Below are 24,258 nucleotides of genomic sequence, written 5' to 3' on the forward strand. Positions count from 1 at the left end.
TTTCCTTAATTTCTCTGCTCACAGCTGTTGCATTTGAGCAAACCCTCATATGCTGCAGCCTGTGACCTTGCTGCTCTGTCACTGCTGCGCTATCGCATTATAACTCTCCACTTAAAACAACGTGGTTCTGTAGTGGCCTTGTTTTTTTCACAAGCAGATGGAATTCCACTGGGATTCCCAGCCAAGTGTTAGCTTTTCTCAGCTCCTTGGTGTTTCAGCTGAGCAGACGTGCTCAGGCCTGGTGCTCCGCTGAGGTGCGTTGCAGTGAGCACTCCCAAGCTCACCTTTCATTGGGTTTCTTTTCAAAGCATGCACTGAGCGATGTCATTAAGCTGCCTTTCCACGGGCGCTAACGGAGCAGAACGTTCACTGAAATAAGCCTTGCTGTCGAGCAGAGCCAAGTGGCAGTGGGTGGAGTGTAGTGGGGATGGGACAAAGGATGGGATGGGTCACTGCTCAGGGTCTGCAGGTTTCAGACTCAAAGGTGATGTTTTCTCTCCATGTCTCCTGGGCACTGAGCCATTAAATACTTGTCATCCCATAATAAGGAAACAAACGACTTAAATAAAATAAACCATCGCTTGGCAATTAAGGTGCAATAACTCAGACCTCTAAAAGAGCTGAAATTGTAATTGCAGGATATTAATGGCGAGTAGAAGACACGGAATAAATTAAGGGCATGTCTCTCCTCAGCCCACTTGCGCTTTCCATCCAAAAGATTTATTATTAACGAAGTTTTTCCATTTTCCATTTAGTGTTGTTCTCAAACAGCCCTTGGCTTACCCAGGCTTAAGGAGCTTTATTTCAAAATAAATCATTAATCTTTAGCATAGCTGACATAGCCCAGGGGAGATGAGATTAAATAAGCCTGGTTAATTATCGAAGGCCATAGAGAAAAGTAGTTATGAGGGTTTTTTTCCAATTAATACATGTGTTAGTATTCGACTGTGAGTGGTCTTTTGGATCAGTTATTGATTTCTCCAATACGTGAAAAATCTAAATATTGTTATATCAAAATCCAATGCTTTTACTGATGCAGGCTGATATGAAAACAAAGCTTTTTGTGTTGCCCTGCTGCAAAGTGCACTCCGTGGCCTCTGGAAGTGCTCATCTGGTAGCAGTGTGTTGTGGCACTGTTTCAGAGTTAAAAATTACACTCTCGTGAGAAAAGATGCTCCTGAGCAAGCATCTCTCTAACCAGCCATCCTGCAGTAAAACATGCAGTGTGTGTAAAAGCCAGTGTGTTGTAAATATGAATACTTCTGCTTCTTTGGTGCACCTAATCCAGCTGCAGCCCAATGCTGTGTCTGCTGGACTGTGTTTTGCCTTGTTTTCTTTCTCCTCTCACGGTGGGAGACCTCTGAGCTTCTTCCCACCTTCCCTCTCCTCTTCCTCGTGCCCAGTGATGCTGTCTCCACCCCAGGAGGCTGCTGCTGGCCAGGGCATCACGCTGCCCTGAAGTGCTGCACTTTGCAAGGCCATGAAGTTGTTAAAGTTGGAACAGACACTGAGATCACCAGCCGTAATGGTGTGGCAGCTTGCTGGGTTCGGTCTTTTTGGTCCCAGTTTGTATCAGTATTCTGTTTTAAAATAACAAGGTGCTGCTGAGAATGTTTGTGTCAGTCTCCAGCAGCAGCGAGCTGCCTGACCTTGGGCTTCCTTGCACTGCTGAGAGGCACCAGGAGCTCTGCGGTCGCCGCTGCTGCTCGTGCCCTCCTCCTCCTGCAGCTCCGCAGCAGTGCGAGCTGTGGGGTGAGGCCTTCAGGTTCTTCCTGGGTCTTAAACCTCATCTTGTTCCAAAACATGCTTTGAGCATTCATCCATAATTCAAGAAGCAAAAAGCAAGACATCAAGTTTGCTGCAGAGAAGGCAGAGCTGGGGTTAGGCAGGTCAGCTCCAACCTGCAGGTGCTGCACAGCCTCCTCATCCAGGCCAAGTAACAGAGCCCGTGGGCTTGCATGGAAAACAGCGCATTGCTGGAGTCAGTCAAGCTCACCAGACATCACTGTGCATCCCTATTTCTGTGTGGCTCTGTTTGGTACCTGTGATGTACTTCATTTTACAAGCAACTGGAATTTATCGGCGGCACTGACGCGTTTGTCAAGAAGGCAACTAAATATTTTCAGGATCACAGATGTTCATCTGCACGAGCAGAACTCTTCGTGGTGGTAATTTGGTCAGGAAACTTTACGACTTTGGGGGTTGGACCTCGACGATCTCCTTCAAACCCCTCCAATTCTGTGACTGTGTGACTTTGTTTGGGAACACACCCATCTGTTATCTCACTTAGAACCGTTTGGGCATCGGATTAAGCTGGAAAGTAATTGCTGGAGGAAAAAGAGGCCCAATTGGATGAGCATGGAGAGCTCAGGGCCGCTCAGTTCCCCGCCCCTCCTGGTGCTGGCTGCCTCGCTTTTTGATTCATTAGTTTCTTGTTACCATCAAGATACGGTCAATGATCTTTTGAGCTCCGTAATTTCGTTAAATCTTTTTCATTACGGTTATTGAATCGCTGCATTGAAATGGTAGCTTGCTTCTGCACGAGATTGATTGGGGCTGGTATTTCACTTTGCATAACGCTATACATAGCTAATAAAAGGGCACGGAATGATGAATTTTAAAGTACAATTATAGCAAAATCCACAGCTGATTGTTTCATTAAGCTGAATGCTGGAGAGCCCTGGTCCCCTGCTAACTTTTCCCGTTGTCTGTAGCAGTTGCCCCAGGTGAAGTAAACATCTCCAAAATGCGTCTGGTGTTTCTGATAAATGTTTTCTTCTGGAAAGAGTTCAATAATTAAGAAGATGAGCATTTTTTAAAGTTCACTAAGGCACAAAACTATTCCTTAAAAGAAGTCTTTGTTCGACATTGTTAACTATGCTTACATTCACCTTAAGAAATTATCCTCAATAAGTGGAGCAGGAAAAAAACAATTTTCTGGGCAGGTTTCAATATTTCCCAGGAGAAATGTGTGTGAGCCAGAGAACTCCAGGGGTATCTTGGCACCAAGTGGGCACGTGTGCATTTGGAGCGTGGCAGCCGTCATGTTGCACACTGCTGGTGGGCTGGCCGGGCACTGGTGTGCACTGGGCAGAGGACAGCCTGCATGCTGCCACGGCCTCGGCCGCCGGCTCTGCCCATACATCGTCGTATGTGTCTGTTGCATGACTGTTTGCTGTCTCATTCTGTAATTGTCTTCCATGTGTGATTAACGCCCAAATGTTCTCTTTCTTTTTTTTTCCTTTTCCCTTTTTGTAGAAATAATTGAGCCTACTACCTCTAGTCCTGTCTCAAGCCCAGGTCAGTATCCACATACATTCACAGAGTATGTTTGGGTACTTTTTCTCCAGGATCCGGGACTGGTGCATTGCCATATCAATAACAGGAATTGATAACGGGCAGTTCTGTTGTGGTAGTGCCGGGCTGTCTCCTTTCTGTCTCTGTGCATCCATTGATTTGTCTTTCCTCCAAACTTCTGTGTTTTGTTCTTATGCTTCCCTTGTTGAGAAACCTCTTCCTTGCACCTCTGCTCTTCTCTCCCATTCCTTCTCTGCCCCAGGGTCGTGCAGTAGATGTGCACAGGGCAATGCAGCCATGCGTGTCATTGTTGTGTTGTTCTCGTGATAACCTAACTGTTCTCTGCTGTGATCGTGCACGTTTGTTTGAGGCTTGTACGTTCCTTGTTGTATTGCTGCTGGATGGCCCATAGGATGGCTCTGGGTCGCTGCTGTGAGGCCCTTGCTCGCTTTAGGGTGCCAGAAGGTGTTTCCCACAAGCTGCAAAGCCTGCCCTCATGTTTGGCTGTCAGCACGAGGTCCTGACTGCGCTTGGGGAATCCCTGTTTTCTCAGGGGCTCCATTTCCCCTGGCTGCACACAGGCAGTGCTGGTCAGCCCAGCACAGGGAATTGGACAGGGGCTGCCCAGAGCTCCAACTGCTGGAAGAGCATTGCCAACCATTTCCCAAAGGGTCTGGGCTGGGTAAGTCACGAGTCTCACATGCCCTGCTCTAGTTCCCATTCCTCTGCTTTAAATGTCTTCTGAGGATGTGATTTTAGCATCAGACCAGTCAGGGGAATGTGATTTTCATGTGCACAACAGGGTAAGGTGTGCCATGCTCAAGCACTGAGGAGCAGAATGGAGATGGGGGGGTGAAAGTGTGAAAATGAATATCGTCCTCTGATATCAACTTGTGTCTTTATTATGGGAGTGCGTGATCGAGAGATCTGTTTTTGAAGTACGGTTTGAATTCCTCTGAATGCAATGGAGGACAATTTTAGAAGAAGCTGGGGCTGGGATGATATGGAGCAATGTGAACTGATCTACCTTGAGAGAGGGAAGGACTCTGAGGTCCATGTACAGATGAAAAGCATCTGTTCTCCTGAAAGACAGCAGGAGGAGGTGGAAGGGAAGCTCCCAAACAGCACAAAAATTAGGGCTGAGTATCACTCTGTGCTCCTAGAAATCATCACGGTGTCACCAGTGGCATTGCCATTGAGCTGTGCTGCTTGCCTGATGTAATGAAGGTGCTGTGATATTCCCTCTACCTTTCTAATGTCAGTCTGGTAAATATCCAATAATGCCATTGCTATTGCTTCAGAACTATACAGTTGCAAAGGCAATTAAAGGGTTTCCAGTGTCAGAAAGGGAGTCCCCATGTGCTGAAGGATTGCAGAGGATGCCATGGGGGTGTGGATGGTGGCACAGAACATGGTGTGTAATGTCAGCAGTGAGATAAGGGGTGTAACTGTTTAACATCAGAATCGTTTAGCAGTATTTTGAATGCATTCTTTCCCATATTCATTCTTGCAATAATACTATTCTTGGAGTATCCTGAGAGCAGGGAAGGCAGCAGTTGTACCTGGCTTGTACTGGCTGTGAGCTCATTCAGAAGCTGAGGTTGTATTTTGGCACTGGCCAGACTGGGCTCAGCTTTGCCTCCTAACACCAGCGTGGCAGCTGAGTGGTGGCTGTGCTGCTGCTGGCTAACAGGGCTCAGTACTGCAGCAGTGCAGCCTGCAGTCTCAGCCAGGCAGAACATCTCCAAGGACAGAGACACCACAGCCTGCCTCTCTGGGCAACCTGCGCCAGCATTTCACCACTCCATGGGGAAAAAAAAAAGATGCTATTTAAATGAGATTTCCTGCATTTGCCCTAATGTGTGTTGCCCCATCCCATTGCTGGCCCCTCTCAGAAGAGCTGTCTGTGTTTCTGCCCTCCAACAGGATGGGGTGAGTGGGTGATCCTGCAGTGCTCCCCCTGGAGCCGCTCCCACCTCTGCCTCCTGCAGCTCCTTGCTCTGCAGACGGCTGTTTTCTCCCTTTTGCTTAAGCTGTCATTGGGCAAAGAGTGATACCAGTACCTCCCATCCGAACAGGTGATGCTCTGCACCAATGAGATGCCAGTGCTTTGCACTGCCCTTAGTGCACAGCTCTGTCAGCAATGGAAGTGCCACAGACCATTCTTCTCACTCTTTTACCTTTTCATATTCCGTGTAATGATTCTGAGTAGCTGCTTCCGTTGTGATAACTTCTGCTGTTAAAAATTACTCCTGAACCACGCGTGTGAAATTCTGTCACAGGAGCTCTATGACATCTTGGTGATGTTTGTAAGCCATGTGACAGCAGCTTCAAAGTGCCTGCCCATCAAAACCATTGTGTTTAAAGAGAAATCCCTGAAGATGCCTTTCTGCCCACAGAATGAGCTACAAACTGCTCAAAACAATTGTAACCGATGCAAAACAGAGGCCTGCGTTTGAGAGCTGTGCCTTCCTCCTCTGGGACGTTTGGGAGTTTGCATTCTCCTTTCTGAAACACGCATCAAGTTAGCTAAGGGAGTTAAAAGATCGGGGCTGCAGTTGTTCTCTCCCTTGTCAGCCACTGCCAGGAGCTGTGGTTCGTTACAGATCCCCATCATCCTTGAGTGTAATTAGTTCACAGGTGGTGTCTGGAGATGCTTTTGAAGATGCTGCTGAATTCTTAACGCTGACTAAATAAGTAACGGTGACAGGTCAGAGAGAATAATTGAGAAATCTCCTTTGATTAATGATTTCACATGTTATAAGGGGCTTTTATAGAAATTGGACTTGGAGAGAGAGGGCTGTGGGTTATTTAATATTCTCAAGAACAAAAGCTCGGTTTAAATGAGCACTCCGGGCAGGTTGGACGGCTCCTTGAACTTCACTTACTTCTCCCTGATCTGCTTCCCCGCATATCTAATGTGTTTTAATATGCCAGGATGCCAAAATAATACCTGCTTTCAAGCATGCTCTGTTTTTTAATAGGAAACGTGTCAGCTCTCCTATATGAAGTTGCAGTTCCCACTTTAATCAATAAGTGATTTGCATGTGGAAGATCCATAGAGTTGGACTCCGAATCTCAGCCTTCGTGGCATTGTTTCTTGCCATTAATTGCATCTTTATGTGATGAAAGCTCAGTGTGTGTGGAGCTACGGAGAGCAGAGGGCCACAGCAGCTGTTCACTGTCTGCAGAACCTTGTCCAAAAGCTTGACAAGTGTGGAAATATCACTGGGTTCTGGGATAACAGATCCCAGGTCGTTGTGAGTTTAACTTCTAACCTGTATTAGAAACAGGTGTGTTCTTGTTCAGAAGCTGTTAGGCCGCTTTGCTGCCCCATCAGTAACCCCACGCCAGAAGGAGGAATGCTGAGCAGTGCCCCTTCCCAGGCTCCTGACAGGGACAGATGGAGAACAACGTAGGTTCTGTAATTCCAGAGAAGCATATGTAGGGTTACTGTGACTTGCAGTGAGAGGGTGTGCATCCAAAAGGTAAACAACCCTACAGAATAAAAATGGTCAGGATACGAATCCTATTTACTAACTGTTGAAAAGTTCTGTTTGTAGTGTGTTGTCCGGAGTTGCATTGCACTCCCAGAAGCTGGGGGGTGAATTCCAGCAGAGTTTGTCCACCCACCCCACGTTGTGCAGCAGCGTGTGGCTGCAGGAGCGTGCAGCAGAGCAGCGCATTGTTCACATTAACACCAGTACACTGCGGGACGTCGCTGCCTTACCAGGACTGTGTTCACTGCTGTTACAAACAGGTGGGCTCACCTCTCAGAGACGTCTCTAAGCTGTCCTGTGGAAGCTGTGTTCTCACAGCCTGCGCAATTAGGGAAGCGTTTCTGTTGAAGTGAAACGTGTTTCAGGTTACCCACTGTGCACTCCGTAGCACTATCCTATAGTTAAAGTCTGCATCGTTGCAGAAGGACGTTGCTCACTGCTTGCTGAGTAGGTGCATCATTTGGTATCAGAAGGGCTGCTTTCTATCAGCTGAAAAATAGGATTGGAAATGGGTCGTTGTTAGTCTATTGATTCCTTACTTACTAAGCCAGAATGCAAACTGTGAGAGCATTTCTGATATTACGCTGCCTGCAGCCTTCTGTCGGGGGCATTTTGGCAACAGAGAGTTTTCTCCCAAGGCAGCAGCACACGTGGCAGGGCCGAAGCTCCGTGATGCTCTGCGGGGCTTTGCACAGCAGTGAGAGCACTCAGTATTGTGGTGGAGGACACGTTGAGCATTTTGCTTTGGAATGATGCCTGCAGAATGTGAAAGGGTCGGGGTGGGTGAAGTCAGACAGGGACCCATGGGCAGCAGCTGGCTGTGCTTGCTGCCAGCCCTTCTCTGTCCGTGCTGCCCAGGAGATGCTGGGAAGGCAGGTGTGTGCATGCTGGGTACAGCAGGGCTCTCAGGTGTGGTCAGCAGTTTCTCTCTGGCAGAATCACCCACGTGCAGGGCAGTGCTGGTGTTGGGATGGCACAGCAATGTACGTGCAGGTCCCCAGGCTGAGCTGTGACACTGCGAGGCAGTGAAGCTGCTCTGAAAGAGCCCACGTATACAGACATGCTGTGCAGAAGCAAAGAGAGGCGGGGGATTCCAGAATGTGATTCATTAGCACAAAGAGAGCAGTCTTTGTTTCTGTTTATCACATAGGGTATGTTTTATGAGAAGGTTTATCAGCCGGAATTGGCTGGCTACAGTAATTCACAGAGGAATAAATATGCATATATCCATCTCGATGAGACACGTGGCCATGTGCAGAACTTTAAAATGTACATATAACTGCACATATAGAGCTTCAGGGAGGGTCCCAGCTCTGCCCAGAATACCAAGGAGGCTCCAGCTGGCTGGGAGGGGGCTGTCAGCTCTGGGCTGTTGCAGGAGGGCAGCCTGGGGCGGGCAGGGAACTTGTCAGAAAATACTCATTTGAAAACTCCACGAACATGTCAGTTTTAGAGAAATTCAAATGTAGGACTATTGAGTTTCAAGTGGAAAAAGAGATCCTGGCTTCCTTCCAGGCCACCCGCCTCATCCCAGCCTGTGCTTCTTTTCTTGTCTTTTCCCTGTCTGAAATTCTCCAAATGGAAACTTCAGTCTCTTGGCAGCTGCATCTAGAGTATCTGTGCAGCGTGGTCGTTTTGATGCAGTTCCCAGCGAGATCTCCGGCTATGTCGGATGGAAACTGGCACCCAGAGATAATACAGGATCAGCCACCTCCTTGTTCTCAACCCAGTGATTACAGTCAACGCTGCTTCCTTACTCTCCTTATTAAATGCTGGTCACGGGACCTGCTCTACCAAACTGTTCTTTAAATGGTTGGGTCCTTCTCTAGACTTTCCAAATGAAATCTTAAGCAGCCGGTCAGGCATCCCAAGAAAGATGGTATGATGCAATTTTTCCTCCAATAGCATCTTCTGTGTTAAAGAAAAATTCACAGGAAGAAACAGGTGTGGTTTTTGGACCACCCTATGTCCTTCAAGGAGCACGGTCATAGCAGCTCTGAATGGTAAAACAAATGCTGGTTGATCATGAGCTGTCACTGCTCCCAGGGTGGTGCCATGCTGGTTTTAGCCTTGGCTTTGGTGCAGGGCTTCACAATAGCTGAAGATAACTTTCCTCCAGTGGGACACGGGCTGGACAGCCCTGGCACGGCAAGGTGAGGCCCTGGTGGAGGCAGGCTGGGTGATCCACTGCTGGAGGTGCATGCTGAATAAAGCAGAGATGCGTGCTCAGAGCTGCCCAGGGCTCAGCACCTCGCCTGCAGAGGTCATATTAAGTACACAAACCACTTGCATGGTGGCAAGCAACGCTGTGACTTCTTCCTTCCAGGCCTAGCTGCCAATGAGAGCTTATGACATGAATACTGGAAAACAGACCATCTCCTTTCACAGATCCAGGGCAGCACTGAGTGTGTCCACAGTCGTACCTGGAGTTTGTGTCTTTGGGCAGCAGGCCTCCATAGAAACCCTGCATCCATGTAGGAACACCAGTAGGACCTTCTCATTTCAAGTTCCGTGTGTCAGCTTGCATCTCTCTGTCAGTCCTATTCCAAATGGTAGCAAGGCACCTCTTCAAAGAAAATGTTGATGGAATTTATCCTTCTTAATATCTCTGATTGCAACTGCAGTGATTGCCTACCACTCAGCCTCCTTATTCAACAGGCACGGTGTATAAGACTGCACTGAATGAGTTTTCTGCCAAACTGAGGCAATTCAGGGAACAACTCTGTTTTGAAAGATCAAGAGCGTGTTCACTTGAATGAACAGGGTATGGATTTTATAATAGGAAAACAGCACGTAATTTGAATAGTCTGCAGTAAATTGTTATAGCAAAGCACTCGAGTTATAGAGACATTTTGGCAATGAGTAGTGCCTGCGATGCTGTTTGTTAGGTTTCCATACCTGCGGTCTCCCGTGGCCTCCTGTTAGAGTGTCTCATTGTAAATGAAGGAGGAGATGTGTGTGACAAAGAGAACCCTCGGTCTGGTAAAAGCAGATTATTGCCAGTCAGGTCTCATTGAGTTATGTGGAAGTTTCATTGTGTAGAAACATGGAGAATTTTTGCAGCTTAAGGGTTATATGCCGTACAATTTGGAGAAGTGAGGAATTCTGTGTGCAGCATGTGTCCCACATAATATGAGGCTGTTTTAAATGACTCCAGGTCCACCTCTGCCTCCCTGCAGGCATGGCTCTTCATCCATAAGTGTTCAGAAGGTTGCTAGTGTTCCTGCCCCATACCACATACTGCCTTTTGTCTCTTGAAATCCTGATGCAGTGCCCAAATCAATGGCAGAGGGGAACTGCTCGTTGGCTGGCCGTGCAGCTGGGCTGACAGCCTGTGCTGCTTTCCTGTGAGCGAGAGACACACAGCATCAGGTTTCTCTGCTTGTTAGCTGCAGATGCCGCACTACACAAGAACCTGCAGCTCACCTCCAACGTGAGGGTGTTGAAGAACCTTTTCAGGACTTTATTTTTCTGCTTCAAAGTGCAGCTGCACTCAGGGGCCCTTTGCAGCACAGGTTCACAGTGTGGGGAGCAGTGGCTGGGCATCTTTGATGGCTGTCGACCCCTGCCTTCCTGCACACGTTGCTGCAGTGAACTCCTCTCCTTCTTCAGTGGGAGTCCTCCTCTTCCTCGTGCCAGCAGTGCATGCAGACAGGTGTCCACCCGTCCAATTGCAGAAGCCTGCGTGGTTTCAGACCCAGCTGCCTCCCTGGCACCATCAGTATTCCACTGACAATTCCACTTCTAGAAAAGCATATCTGTAGATCAGGACACCTCACCATGCACACCTTCATTAATTCCCCACAAGCTTATGCATTAATTGGCCAGGGACCACTAATGGGGAATGGGGATGGTGCTGTGGCTGTGTGCAGCCATGGAGCAGAGCAGGGCTGGGGATGCCAGCAGGAGAAGGGCTGCCAGAGGCATGGCCCCAACCCACACGGACAGAGATTTTCAAAGCTTTCAGTCTTAACAGGAGCTTTATTCCTAAAGTCAGCTTTGACAAATCTCAACTGGGTTTGTTTTTCTTTTTTGTTGCTTTTTTTTTTTCTTTTTTTCTTTTTTCCCCTCCCTCTTCTGCATAATCATGCATGCGGAGCTGAGCCATAATGTCTCCAAAATCCTCTGGATTAAACTGAAGAGCAGGTGGGGAAGGCGGGTGCCTGGAAAGCCTCCCGATGCCAAATCCACCGCTGGCAGCAAAACTGCAGCCTGGGAAGCAGCAGCACCTGGAGGGCTGAGCCTGGGGGTCCTGTCAGTGGGGTCTCTGGCTGTGGGGTCCCGTCAGTTAGAGCCTAAGCTATCCCCAGCACCCGCAGGCTGTCCCCCACACCCCAGCTGTCCCAGGCTGTGTCTGCAGTCTCACTGCTCAGTCCCAGCCTGCTGACCCAGGCAGCTCCTCCTCTTCTCTCACTTGATCTTACGCTCACATCTGCAAATGTTGTTTCCATCTACTGCTGTGTGAGTGCTTTGCTGTGTAGTGAGGAAAAAAAAGCAGTACTAAGTACAAAGTGGATGTGGTTGTGTCCGTGGCCTGCTAGCACACTGTTTTCAAGAGATACGCTTTTTATTACGAGATTGACATTACTGAAAAGCAGCAAAGTTTGACTGTGTGATAAGCAGCTCCTGCCTTTTTTGTGGCTGGGCTTTACATGATGTTTTCTAAGTCTTCAGCTCACAGATGGTGGACCCCAGAATTAAAGCAGCAGCTTTAAATAAAGGAATTAAAGCAGCAGCTTTAAAGCAACAGCTTGTGTCCCTGCACAGGCAAGAGGTTGCCTGCCTCAAAGGATTAAACCTTATCACGGTGAGAGGGGGATGTGCCTGAAATTCATATGCTTACATCAGTGTTGTGTAACACGCGCGCACCGAGGACGGTTCAAATTAATTGAAACCAAGTTTCCATATCCGGTCGTACTGACAGCAGGGTGAGTTTTTCGGTCACACAAAAAAAACCCAAACAACTGAAATGAAAGATTGCTTCTGGAGTCAGCGCACAGATTTCCACAGCTCAGAGCTGCTTTGTGCCTCCTCCTAGAACCAGCATCTCAGGGGTAAGGGCACGTAGGTGCAGGGATGCCGGGGCAGCTGAGTGACAAGAAGTACAGGTGTGATTTGTGCATGAAAGCTGTAAGAGAAAGTACGTTGTTCGAAGGAACTTTGCTGAGCGGTGCTGGGAAAGGCTTTGCTGCACGCAGCGTTAGGTGTGTGTGTGCTAAAGGCAGAAGGAAACGTTTGGGTTTGTTCTGCACGAGGCAGCCACCCCGCAGAGCCCCGCGTGCCGAATGGCCTTGATGGGGGTGAGGTGGCAGGGAGACAGATGCCTTCCCCTTGAGTCATTTTCTGATAAAGACGCATCGCTTAGCGGCAAGATGACAAACTGTATGTTCAAAGTGACAAATCATTTAATTAAAATTTACAAGTGGTTAAGTACTGTTTGACCCAAATGGAGGCAGTTATCATGAATCAATTTTTGGGGGAGGAACCAAGGCTTTCCAGCAGATCGATAGCTCACAGCTACAGTACCTGCACGGTCTCTGCATTTCTGATGCGTTCCGGGTCCTTCTGCTGGCTGCTGTGTAGTCGAGCTCAGAAAAGACCTCAATCAAGTTGAAAAGTAGAAACAATTTTACTTAGGCGGTGTTTGAACACTCAACTTACATGAATAGTTAATGTCGTGTCAAGTGTTTGAGAGAAACGGTCTTCTATCTTAAGAGCAAATAGCTCAACTTTTGATGAGTTATGGTTCTTTATTGCATATACAGACCAGTGGAAATTGCAATCATCTTTCGTGAATAGGCTCAGCAGTTTTTATTGTAGGAAACTCAGGGTGGCCGTTGCATTTACCAACTAATGTAGTAAATGTGAAATTGCCAGGGTAACACGCTCTTTTATTTATGCTGCCAAGCACATAAAGTGCTGGTAGTTCCATAAAAATATGTATTAGAGGAATTTCACATGCCAGCAAGCTGTAGATCTCTTTTATGTATATGACTTATCTGGTGTCCTTCTACTTAAGACATACCCCATTACAAAGAAGAAGATTAAACAGCATTGACAGAAGGGACGCACGCAGGAGATAACCCTGATCTGGTCAGTCACCGTTGGAGGGAGCGATGTGTTTAAACTATTCTGGAATTAGAGTTTGAACACTTTGACTTTACTGATTCTGTCATCTGTCACGTTATTTGGGGTCGCTCACAACCCCTTTGGTTCTGCAATTCTGTGGGAGCACTACTGAGGATCAGTTGATGGGCAGTGGGTGTGCTCCAGCAGACTGCCATGAATTGAGCTAGTTTTTAATCTACCTGTGGAACCAGGACAATATACACACAGTGCAGGAAGGCGGCCAGGAGAATCACCCAGGAAGTTCTTGAGAAATTCAGCACAATAGCTGAACAAATAACAAACATTTGGGCATCGTCCAACAACTTCCACAGTGGAGGATTTGCTTAAAGCTTGTCAGCTCCTCCAGCAAAAAAATGTTCTCTTCTCACACACAGCCAAGAAAAGGCAAGAAATCATGTACTAACCTGTTCACTTAATATCCTTTGTCAAGAGCAGAAGAATGATGTTCAAATTGTCCAGAAACTGTAAAGTTCAGTGCAAAAAAATCATAATTCACTGTGTTATATGACATAGCTGAACGTAGCAGAACCAACAGAATCCTCGTGATATATGAGGACTATCAAAGGTTGCCACCAAATACGTAGATTTAATATGCTGCTTAATTCATGATCTTATTTACAGTGTCTCGCTTCATTTTGAGGAAAGCAATTCTGACAACCAATCATTTACAGTGAAGAAAGAATGTTTTACAAAAGGTCAGAAGTACAAATATTTTACATATTATCTTCTAATAAATGCATCTGCTCTAAAAGAAAGTGAGAAGGATCAGCGAAAGTCTTCAAAGCTATTTACTATATCTCAGCGTCAGACTCAGCCTCTAATTACCGATGTAAGTCATAAATAATTGTCAAGTATGCAGATGAGCCAAAAAAATCTATCAAATTAAAGTAATTAGCTCCCATGCCAAATTTTTTCTGTCGCATTAAAATGCTTTTACTTTTCTTAAATGTGACACTTACAAATGAAGGGAACATTGTCAAGGAAGCAGTTATTGTTGGCTCTCAAAATTCCAAGCATAAGTACCCCGTAACACCGTATGTGTTATTTCTGGAACAACCTGTGCATCCGTATCTCGGCTTTGTAACCTCATAGCTGCTCTTAGAACATCACACTCCTGAGTTGAGCCACTCCGTCAAACTCAAACCCTTGTAGGCAACCCAAGAGTCATCCACCTGGTACGGAAATGTGAGCGTGGTTGTGTGGTATGGGCAGCAGCTCTTGGCCGTGTTTCCATGAAGACCTTTCCAGACCTTGTGTGGATGGGAGCTGGGGGCCCCTCATCAAGGACCACAGTGCAGGGATGGGGGAGGTTGTCCCAGAGTAATCTTCTCCAGAGTTGTGTTTGACTCATCCAGAGGAAGTCCGTGACCCATTCTCCTCCATTTACTTCTGGATTTCCATGCAGAACAGTCCATCAGCCTGCTCTAGACATAAGATCTATTCTCTTAGCATGTTCTTTTCTATTTCATCCTAAGCTGAAGTGATGATTGCTTTCATTGGTTGTTGTCACTACAGATGCTAAAGCCAAGGTTAGTTGTGCGCTGTAGACGTGGGTAGGAGGGCAGGCCCATCCTCACACGCTGAACCCAGCAGTGTGAGCAGAATGCTGTGAAGCAGCAGGGAATTGGGATTCATTTGCTCCCTCAGAATGATCCCTTTCTGTTGCCATCCCACTCTGCTTCTACAGTGGTTGCTATTCCACATCTTCTATCAGAAACAAAAGGGGCTAGACTGATAAATACTTTTTTTCACCCTGGCTGTGCCACAGGGGACACGGGGAAGTGCACTCCCAGCATGGCTGATGGCAAACCTCGTGCCATCACAGGATAAATGGAAGGGAAAGTTTCGAACAGAAAGAAAAAAACAGTTAGCATATATGTGTGCTTCAGAGACAGCATAGCCTTTGCACTGCAGGCAAACAAAAAATCACCTTTCTGTAAGTCAAATTTGGGAAATGAACGTGATATCCATATTTAGTCACTATACCGGAGCTCCAGGGTTACGTAGCATATACGTCACATAGGCCTACAGTAAATGGGCCTATAATTGCCTGGTGTATGAAGGTACCACATGAATAGGCTCAATAGAATTAGTTCTGGTATCAGTTGCAAGGAAGGATTTTCAATTAATGAAGGGCTGTAGTAGATAGTTCATTTACAGAACTGATCCAGAAGTGATTTCATCTTTCTCAACAGAACTTCTTACTCTTCTCAAAATTTGAGGTTTGGCATGCATAAACTCAGAAAGAAATGTTTTTTCTTCCCAAATCTGAGGCGAGATGGACATTTTGGGAATGGCTCATCTGTCTTTTGGATGACAGCTGAAAATACGCCGTAATTCAAAATCATCCCAGTTCAACCATCTTTCTCGTAAGCGGAGGCAAACCCAAGCCACGTTTTGTGGCTTTGCTGAGCACACTGATGCTACTCAGTTATTATTCTGCTGCTAGGAAGCAGGTTGCTGTACGTTGTGCTACCCACTTTACACAAGGCATCACCTTTCTTTTATACAGCAGGAGTAATTCCAAAATAGTCGGTCACGTCCAGTTCTCCATTCAAGGAGTTCTGCTTTAACCTGGAAATTCAGCAGGCTTCATGCACCCGCAGGAATTCCTCAGGAGTGAATCCAGTATTTGTCCTCACCATGTCTCTTTTCTCCTTTCTCTCTCCTGTATCAGGGAGCACGAGGCCGGGCCCCGGGGTGCTGGTGGCCCAGAGCATTGCCACCCCACATTACCCATCGGCCTGCTGGCACTGATCTCATTCTTATTTCAGAGCAGTGCAGTTGTAATGTGCAGCATCAGTGGAAACATCTGCAATTAGGCTCAGCTTGATTGAGTTTGGGGTTTTCAGCAGGGGTGGATTTTGTTTGGGGCTGGATTTCACTTCAAGGTGCTTGCAGGCAGGCCATGCACGTGAGCCTGCCCTGTGCCGTGCCTGCATCACAGGCTGCGGTGTGCTAGCCCCGACTTCTGCTTGGATGTGGAGTTGGAATTGTCACTGTTCTGCGGACTATTTTTATGAAATAGACCTTGTATCACTGTAGCAGCAATGCTAAGTCATGGCTTGAAGCACTGCTTGAGCACGTGGTGGGAAGGCAGGGCCAGCCCAGGGCAGTTCACGTGCATGCAATGCAATGCATCTGAGCGACTGGAAGGGCTGGAGCCAGGATCCACCTCTTCCCAGCCCTCATTTGAGGGTTGGCGGTGGAGGTGAGGGGATCTCTCTGGAGTTTCCTCTATATCTGAGGCCTTCCAGAGGTAACCAACTTCTTTATTTCTGTGCCCACAGCTGTTTAATTTGAGCAAACCCTCACTTGCTGTAGCCTGGGACCGTGCTGCTCTGCTGTCATTGCAGTGCTTTCCGTCGCATTACGTATCACTAATAAAATCCTAGCCAGTATTTCCAGTTCATTAATATGCAGTATCAGTTCATATGAAAATGATTATCAAGCTGTATTAGACTTAACAGTCGTTCAACTTTTCTCATATATGCTCTGAAGAGGCAGAGCGGATCTGATTCCAGAAGGCGCTCTCCACTTGGCCTTTGGGCTAAGCAATAACTTTTATTTGAAGGCAAAGTTATTTGAGTCACTGACAATAACCTTACCAAAGAGATTACTGCTGAAATAGAACAGGAAATAATATTCCAAAATATAGATATATATATAACTTTCCTTTTTTTTTTTTTTTTTATAACACCTCGGGTAAATTATTTTTAGCACATCTAAAGGAGGGGTAAGCCTGGCAGACTCAAAGAAAATGGAAGCCAGGGTTTATTTCAAGCCGTAGAAACAATAGAACCCTTTGACTTATTCACAGCTCTAATGTGGGAACATTGCTGATAATTATAGCCCTTCCAAATCCAATCCCACTGAGAAACGGGTTAGAACTGCAATTTTATGTCAAGTGTTTGAATCTGTTGTTGTTCCTGTTCTGCAAAGAGAGAAGGAGGAAGGAGAGCTGGGGATGGCGGCAGCCCCAGGATTGCAGCAGAGGAGGGCTGCAGGAGCCAGACAGAGTCAGGCAACCCAGCTGAGTGCACCCAGGAACACAGGGCTCCTTCCTGAGGGGGAAACCTTCTGCTCTTTGCTCCCAGTGGAAGGAAAGGAACTGCTTGTAAGACATCTGGAAGTACTGATGAGGGACATCTCAAGATATGCGCAGCAGCAGGGCTGGATGCGATAAGCCAAGAGGTTAATTGCAGATTCTACAGCAGCATTCATTTTTCTGTTAGAATTAAAGACCTGTTTAAATTGTTCTGAACATCTTGCACACCACAGGCATGTCCTCATGGCATAGGAAAGAGCCTGGAAGCTGTTCCTGGGCAGGGAAGCTCCGGGGAAGAGCCTGTGCCTCCCTGCTCTGCTGGTCCCCTGCTCTGCCTGTCTCCTGTGATGTTCTATCTCCAGTTCTGCAAAACCTGGATGTTTCACCATGTGTCTAATTGTGATGCATTCCTGCATGCCTGGAAGGCTCTCTCCCTACAGCCATGAGAAGTTGCATACCCAGCATCATTTCTGACAGATATTTATCCTCGCTGCTAAAAATCAATGGTGATCCAGATCCCTCACCCTTCCCACGCAACCCAGTGCTGTGTTCCTCTGTTGCTGCTCCCAGTCCCTCCAGCTGCAGCCCAATCCTGCCTCAAACCCAGGAACATGACTGCCTTACCTTCTCCAGGGCGATCCTTGTGCCTCAGTAGCTCTGTCTGCTCCTTGGGTGTTAAGCTGGCCTGCTGGTTGGCCTTCCTCGTGGCCGAGTGGGCCATCACCTGTCTGTCCATCCATGAACCATCCCACCACACGCTGCTCCGGAGCTGAGCAGAGCAGCAGCCCTGCAGCACAGCCCGCACTGTATGTACACATCCCAGGAAATATTTGTCCTTTTGTAGCGGCATAGCACTGATGATTCACTGCAATCACAGATGCTGCTCCGAGGACTTGTCACAGAGTCAAGTCTTGTTCTCCCAGCAAACACACAGTTGGCTATTTCTGTTAAAGAGCAGCTTTGAGAGGCCTTATGTAGTTGGTTGGTTTTTGGTCAGGTTACTTTTACTCACTAGGTGTGACCTGAATTCTAACCATGCCCTCAGCAGTGCTTGCAGCTCCTTCTCATGCGGCTGTTGCATTCAGATCCCAGCTCAGCTCGACTTGGGACAGACCTGGTGCCCATGCTAGAGGGCACAGGGGATGAGATTTAGGACTTGTCCTTCCTCCTTAGCTGCGACCATTGGCCTTCTGCTCAAAAGGCAGTGAGACAGCTCAGTGCTACCAACTGGTTGACTGTGGTTGGACTAGATGATCTTAGAGATCTTTTCCTGCCTTAATGATCCTACTACTCCCAGCTCTGCTGTATCCTCCAGACAAAGCACTGGGCTGTCTTCTTCTGTCCCCATTACCAGCAGCACCTGGAGAGCACACGGGACCAGGTAACATGGGCTCATCCCCATGCTGCTGCTGCTGTTTCCCATCTGCCAAAAGCAGTCGCTGACCTTCAAGGTTGATATACATCAGGAATTCTCAAGTTCTTAAAAGACACTTTATTTGTTCCAATATGACTGCACATTTCTCCCGCGGAAAGAAATTTAAGATAACTTGAGTATAAAGGATGATATATAAAGCCAAGTTTTATTCTATCCAGTCACAGTAATTTTCCTCGTAAATACTTCTTGGTATTGTGAAATATTGCTTGCAGCAGAAGTTGGGTACGCCAGGGCTGTACTATTTTATCTTGCTAAACACTGAGGCAGTCTGTGTTCAGAGCCTGCTGCATTTATCCTATTAATGTATTAGCAGGACTCTTTTCCTTTGTGTTATTTAATGGAAGGCTTTTATTTGATATGATCAAATCCGTCTGTGTCTAAATGGAACTCCATTAAAGATACACCACGCAGCAGAGTATCAGGGTCTAAAAACGTTTTTGTTTTTGAAGCTATACCAAAAGCATGTCAGCAATACCCACACGGGTCCCGTGAGCCCACCTGGCGTGGGCCCTGTGGTTCTGATGGTGCAGTACCCACAGGCATTCACCTGAAGAAGCAGCAGGGCAGCCAGCAGCACGGGGGGGTCGATTATTTGTACTCATTACCAACAAGGTAGGCTCGTGTGCTCAGGCTGCTGCTGCTGTCCCAGCAGGACACTGACACAGCCCTGCATACAGCCTTGGCAGGGCAGACATGCAGTGGAAAACTAGTTCTGAAGTCATGTGAAAGCTTTGACTTCATTCCGTATCAGGTTTTGGGTTTGGGTTTTTTTTTCAGTTGAGTTTGGAAATTCTTTGTTCCAGAGGGTTATCTGTGAGCAGGAGTCAGGACAACGAGAAGCCTTCTGCAGGCTCCCTCAGCCATGGCTCTGCTTGCTGGGTCCTTACTGGTGCGTGGATGCTGAGCACTCACCTACTGGTGCTGGTCCTGTTGACTGCAAAGCACGTCAGCCACACTCCATCGTGCTATCACAAAGACAGACACCATCTGACTTACAATCTACATTGCTGAGTGTATTGTTGAGCTGTGTTTAGATCGGTGCATCGCTGCTGACAACATTTAGCATGAGTTACCTGTGGGTGGGAGGGTGGGAAGGGCTCTGCTCCCGCAGGGGGAACCTGGATCTGTAGGGCTGAGCGGTTCTGGTGCTGGATGCTGAGCAAGTGCCCTTTGGCTTGAGCCCTGTAGACACAGTATTAGATCTGAACGCAGTATCGCCTGCCAGTTGAAAACGAGATACAGAGCATAGCACAAATTGGGTCTTTATGGCTGAGCAAGGAATAATTTGTTCTTATTTTCTGTGCATACACTGAGATACACGCAAACACACACAGGGCAGTGTTTCTCTCCAGCGCTGTTGATGGCATATTTATCTCAAGTATTCACCATGCTAAGCTTTAACGTTTTAATGCAGCAAATAATTGTTTTCTACTTGCACAGATAGAGCAATCATCTTAGATTCTCTGTGTCCCTATTTACAACCACAAAAACACAACATAATTTACCTAGATCAGAAATGAGGAACTGACAGGACATTGGTCAGTGCGAGGCAGTGCATCCCTCTCTCATTCACATGAATGTCAGCAGTTCATGGCAGAGGCATGGGAACACAGGGCTGGAGAGGACCTTCCAAGTCCCCACCTCCAGCTCCTGCTCACCACCCAGATGCTGCTCACTGCAGTAACCTGAGTTTCCCAAGGGGTATTAGTGTGGTCAAAGCTCTGTGTAATCACAGCCTCCTTCTGGCAGAGACATTAAAGGGTTCATTTTAACTGAACAAATGAATTCTGCATCGTGGTAGGTCTCCTGCCTTGACAGTGACTGCACAGGACTGTGCAATGAGTGTCCTGGCAGGTTGATGGCTGCACATGGGCCAGGGCTGTCCTGTCCCAGGGCTGTCCTGTCCCAGGGCTGTCCTGTCCCAGGGCTATGCTCCACAGGGTCTCTCCTCCCTCGACCCATTGCGTTCTCATGCATCCTTTGCAGTCAGCTCCTCTGCTGCCATCCATCCTCAGCTGCCTTCAGGTATCAGTGTACTTAGAGATGTTATCGTGGAGCTCTGGTGAGCCCTCTGGGGCTGCTATCTCTCCATCTTCTCTTGTAAAAGACAGTTATGACAGCCCGGTCTTCATCTTGTTCTTACTGCTTTGACCTTGAGTTAGTTTATCCCTTTCTTCTCTGTGTGCTTTAAATCTTGCATACAAACTATTAAAGCTTTCCTATAATAAATCATTAACCTGAATATAGTTAACTGAAATGCTTATTAACGTCTCTCTGTATAATCCATTTAACAGAATTACTCTTGCTTATTCAGACAACCTAAAGAGGTCCGTGCTTTTGTCTACCAGCTTCAGCATTAGAGCTTGTAATTATTTCTGGTTAATGCAGCCCTGGGTGTTAGCAAATGTTGGTTTACGCATTTCAGCGTAGTACTTTTCCTAATCTCTTGTATTAATTAGAGATAGTGATATAGCATTACTTTGCTCCTTTTATATTCACTACCAGGAGAGATGTCTGAATATAATCCTATCTGTGCGGAGAGTGCGCTCAAACACTTTCACAACTGCTAAGTGTGGCAAAACCCTCAGGATTACGCAGACTAATTGCTGAGTTAGGGAAGGTAGTGCACGTGGGCAGAGCTGCCATGGGGTGGGGAGGTGGTGTGGGGTCAGGGAGGTGGCTGAGGGCTCCCTGGGAATCCCATCCTCACACAGTGGGTTGTCTGGGCCTCCTCCTCCTTCAGGTTACTTTCACATGGAGTCATACCTCATCCCTGCAGGCATCCAAGGTCAGGGGAAGAGGCTCTGAGCACCCGGAGGAGCTGTGAGTGTTCATTGCAGGGAATGGGACCGGTCGGCCTCTGATGGTCCCCTTCCAGCTTAAATGACTGTATGAACCTTTGACCGTGTGAGTGGTCAGCCAGCTTTGGGAACCACAGCTCCTTCTGTTACTGACACAAGTAGATGTATCTTTCCCCATTAATTCACCTACCACCTTTGTGCTGAAACAATGCAGCCATGATTTAATGAGCTTTACAAACATAGTGATGGCTCATATGCAGGAAATCAGATTTACATAATTTTCCACCGGCTTTTAGAGCCACTGAAATTCAAATTATCTTTACTTGGGGAAACTCTTTTAATATGCTAAAACGAAATACCACCTACATTATGCTCGAGTTTGCTAGCTTGCTTTTTCCAATGCATTAAATGTTGATTTGTCATGCTGCTTTATCACAGAAAGTTCCTTTTTAATGAGAAGGGAAGGGAGAGCCCAGCCCTGTAGTTAATCATGGCTGGAAGTCATTGAGCGAACAAAAGGGGAAACTTTTACATCTGGGATGGATGTGGGTGTTTTGCATTGTTTTCTTTGTGTGCTGCCAGGATGGGGCACCCTGCTGGCTCTGTCTTGCTGCTGTTCAGCACCCATAGGCAATTCCCCATCCTTGTCCCATGCAGACTGTGGGGCACTTTAACTCCATGCAATGAACGAGGCCTGGAATCGCTCCATACCACGGTCAGCTCTCCCATCCCGGGATATTTCATGCTGCTGTGATTCTGTGAAGGAGGTGGAGTGCTGATGAGTCAGCACAACAATTGGTGGACCCCAATATCCCTTCACCTCCTCGTGCTCAGTGCACTCCCACTGCACACCCCCAGAGCTCGTCTCGTGTCCAACCCCCATCTCACTGGTGCTGGTATCCCAGCCGGGCAGAGGGTCCCCATCTTCCCTGTGGGATTTTGCAAGAGCAAAAGCAGTGTTTGTGCTCGAGGCTCCTCACCCAGCAGCGGGCTGTTCACCATCGTCTCACGGCTCAGCACTTTTCTTGACTCTGTGTGCATGCATTCACTGCAATATTTAATTAGGGATTTGAGAGAGGCTTCCCATTAAAGCAAGTAAATACAATCTCTTCAAAGGGATTGACAATAAATATGCATCTCGTTGGCTAAGCAGAATGTTCAAGCTTTGGCTCCAAAAGCTAAGCAGAAAACATGCTGTTGTCCAACAGAGCTAAATATATTCTCCTCTCGTTGGTATTAGTGGAGATTGTAATGCTCAGTAACTTAAAAACAGATACATTATTCAGATGTTTAAATCGAAGCACTCATCTGATGTTAAGTGCTCGCTTTCTGAAGCGTTGGCATTAGAATGGCTGTGCTCTGTGACACAGTGAGCGCTGCTGGGGGCTTGGGTACCTCCACCACATCACTCCTGATTGCAGTTGAGCACTTCTGCTGCTCTGACGCTATCGTAGAAGAGTGACTTGTAAGCATTTGGGACTTGAGGGTAGGAATCGCCCCCTAACCCCTTTCTCTTCTCTCCGCAGCTCCCAGTACGGCCCAGTACGGGATCACCGGGGACGCCGAGGTCCTGTTCTCCTGTTGGTACCTTGTGTTGACACTGTCCTCCCTCACCAGCATATTCTACCTGAAGAACATCATTCTGCACTGAGTGTAAAGAACCCTAAAAGGCTTTTAAGGATACTCTGAAAGTGCTGATGACTGGATCTAATCTGGTAGAGTTTGTTAAAAGCAGCGTGGGATATAATCAGCAGTGCTTGCGTGGGGATGATCGCCTTCTGTAGAATTGCTCATTATGTAAATACTTTAATTCTACTCCTTTTTTGATTAGCTGCATTACCTTGTGAAGCAGTACACATTGTCCTTTTTTAAGACGTGAAAGCTCTGAAGTTACTTTTAGAGGGTATTAATTGTGATTTCATGTTTGTAATCTACCAGTTTTCAGAAGCATTCAGTCATGGTCCGCTGAATCGCAGACCGTAGTTTACAAAAAAAAAAAAAAAAAAAAGGAGAATATTGCAGTAAAATGGGCTCCTTTAAGGCTGCAATACAACATTCAGTTCCCTTCTTAAATAGCACTCTATCCACATGTACACAGGAACTTTTGTTTTTCGTTTTTTTTTAATATATAAAAAAAATCAAATAATATTGCCTTCAAAATATTTCTTCAGAATATTACACATATCTAGATTTTCTTCCAGCATGATATTCAGGTCTCAAGAATGAGCCTTGTATTATAACTGCATTGTGCAGTACTGCTTTTTGGTTTTCTTCCTTCCTCCTGCAAATTCAGCATGGGTGTGCCTTCATAAAACACTGTTTTCCTCTCCAACAAATCTGGAATGTGCTTTGGGAAATGCTACAGCATCCTTTTGAGCATAACTGATCTCTAACTGAGGACGAAGGTGCTATTGGCTAGGGAGAACACGTGCCCTCCCATCTCTGGTGGGTAATGGATCTGCTTCAGACACATTTTTAGGCAATCAGACAAGGATAGCACCGATTCCTTTGTGTTCTTTCCCCCTACTAAGCGGCGGATGATCTGCATTAAAAAACAGTTTTCCCATTACAAAAGAGAGCGCAAATTGTTTTGAGACATCTTTTGAATGTAAGAAGGTTTCCCGTAGTCATTCTAAATCAGAATTCCTAAGTGGTTGTAAATGTGAGAAGCTGAATCATCCCTTTTGTATTACTGGCAAAAATATTATGTGAATTGGTATTTTTCTTGCACTTAATTTTGTACTGGTTTGGCTAATTTAGCAATGATAAAGGATGCTTTTAAGTATTAGATATCTGAAAATACGTAAGGTATCAAGCAGAATTTTATATATATACATATATATATATAAAATACAGATATATATTAAAACGAGGTTGCTCCAATAACCGTACTGAAGTGCATGCTGCTGTCAATGATGCATCTACAGACAGGGCTTCATTCCTGATGTACAAATACTGTACAAATAGCTTGCTGCAGCAGTTTAGTCGTCATACACGATCTCCTAGGACTGCAGTCTATCAAGATAAGACTCTCATTAAACTCAATGA

General features: G+C 46.6%; 1 protein-coding gene across 1 annotated transcript in view; it reads left to right on the plus strand.

Moving 5' to 3' along the window:
- NEGR1 (neuronal growth regulator 1) overlaps window positions 1–23,353 on the plus strand; it is a 153,126-nt gene extending 129,773 nt beyond the window's left edge. The window contains exon 7 of the mRNA XM_065737670.1: window positions 22,737–23,353. Within this exon, the coding sequence (XP_065593742.1) occupies window positions 22,737–22,861 (125 nt within the window). The 3' untranslated portion in view covers window positions 22,862–23,353. The remainder of the gene's footprint in view (window positions 1–22,736) is intronic.
- The last annotated feature ends 905 nt before the right edge of the window (window positions 23,354–24,258 follow it).

This window comes from Cyrtonyx montezumae, unplaced genomic scaffold (assembly GCF_038088225.1).
Source record: "Cyrtonyx montezumae isolate F1298 unplaced genomic scaffold, pur_monq_1.0 scaffold_1, whole genome shotgun sequence".
Lineage (NCBI taxonomy): Eukaryota > Metazoa > Chordata > Aves > Galliformes > Odontophoridae > Cyrtonyx > Cyrtonyx montezumae.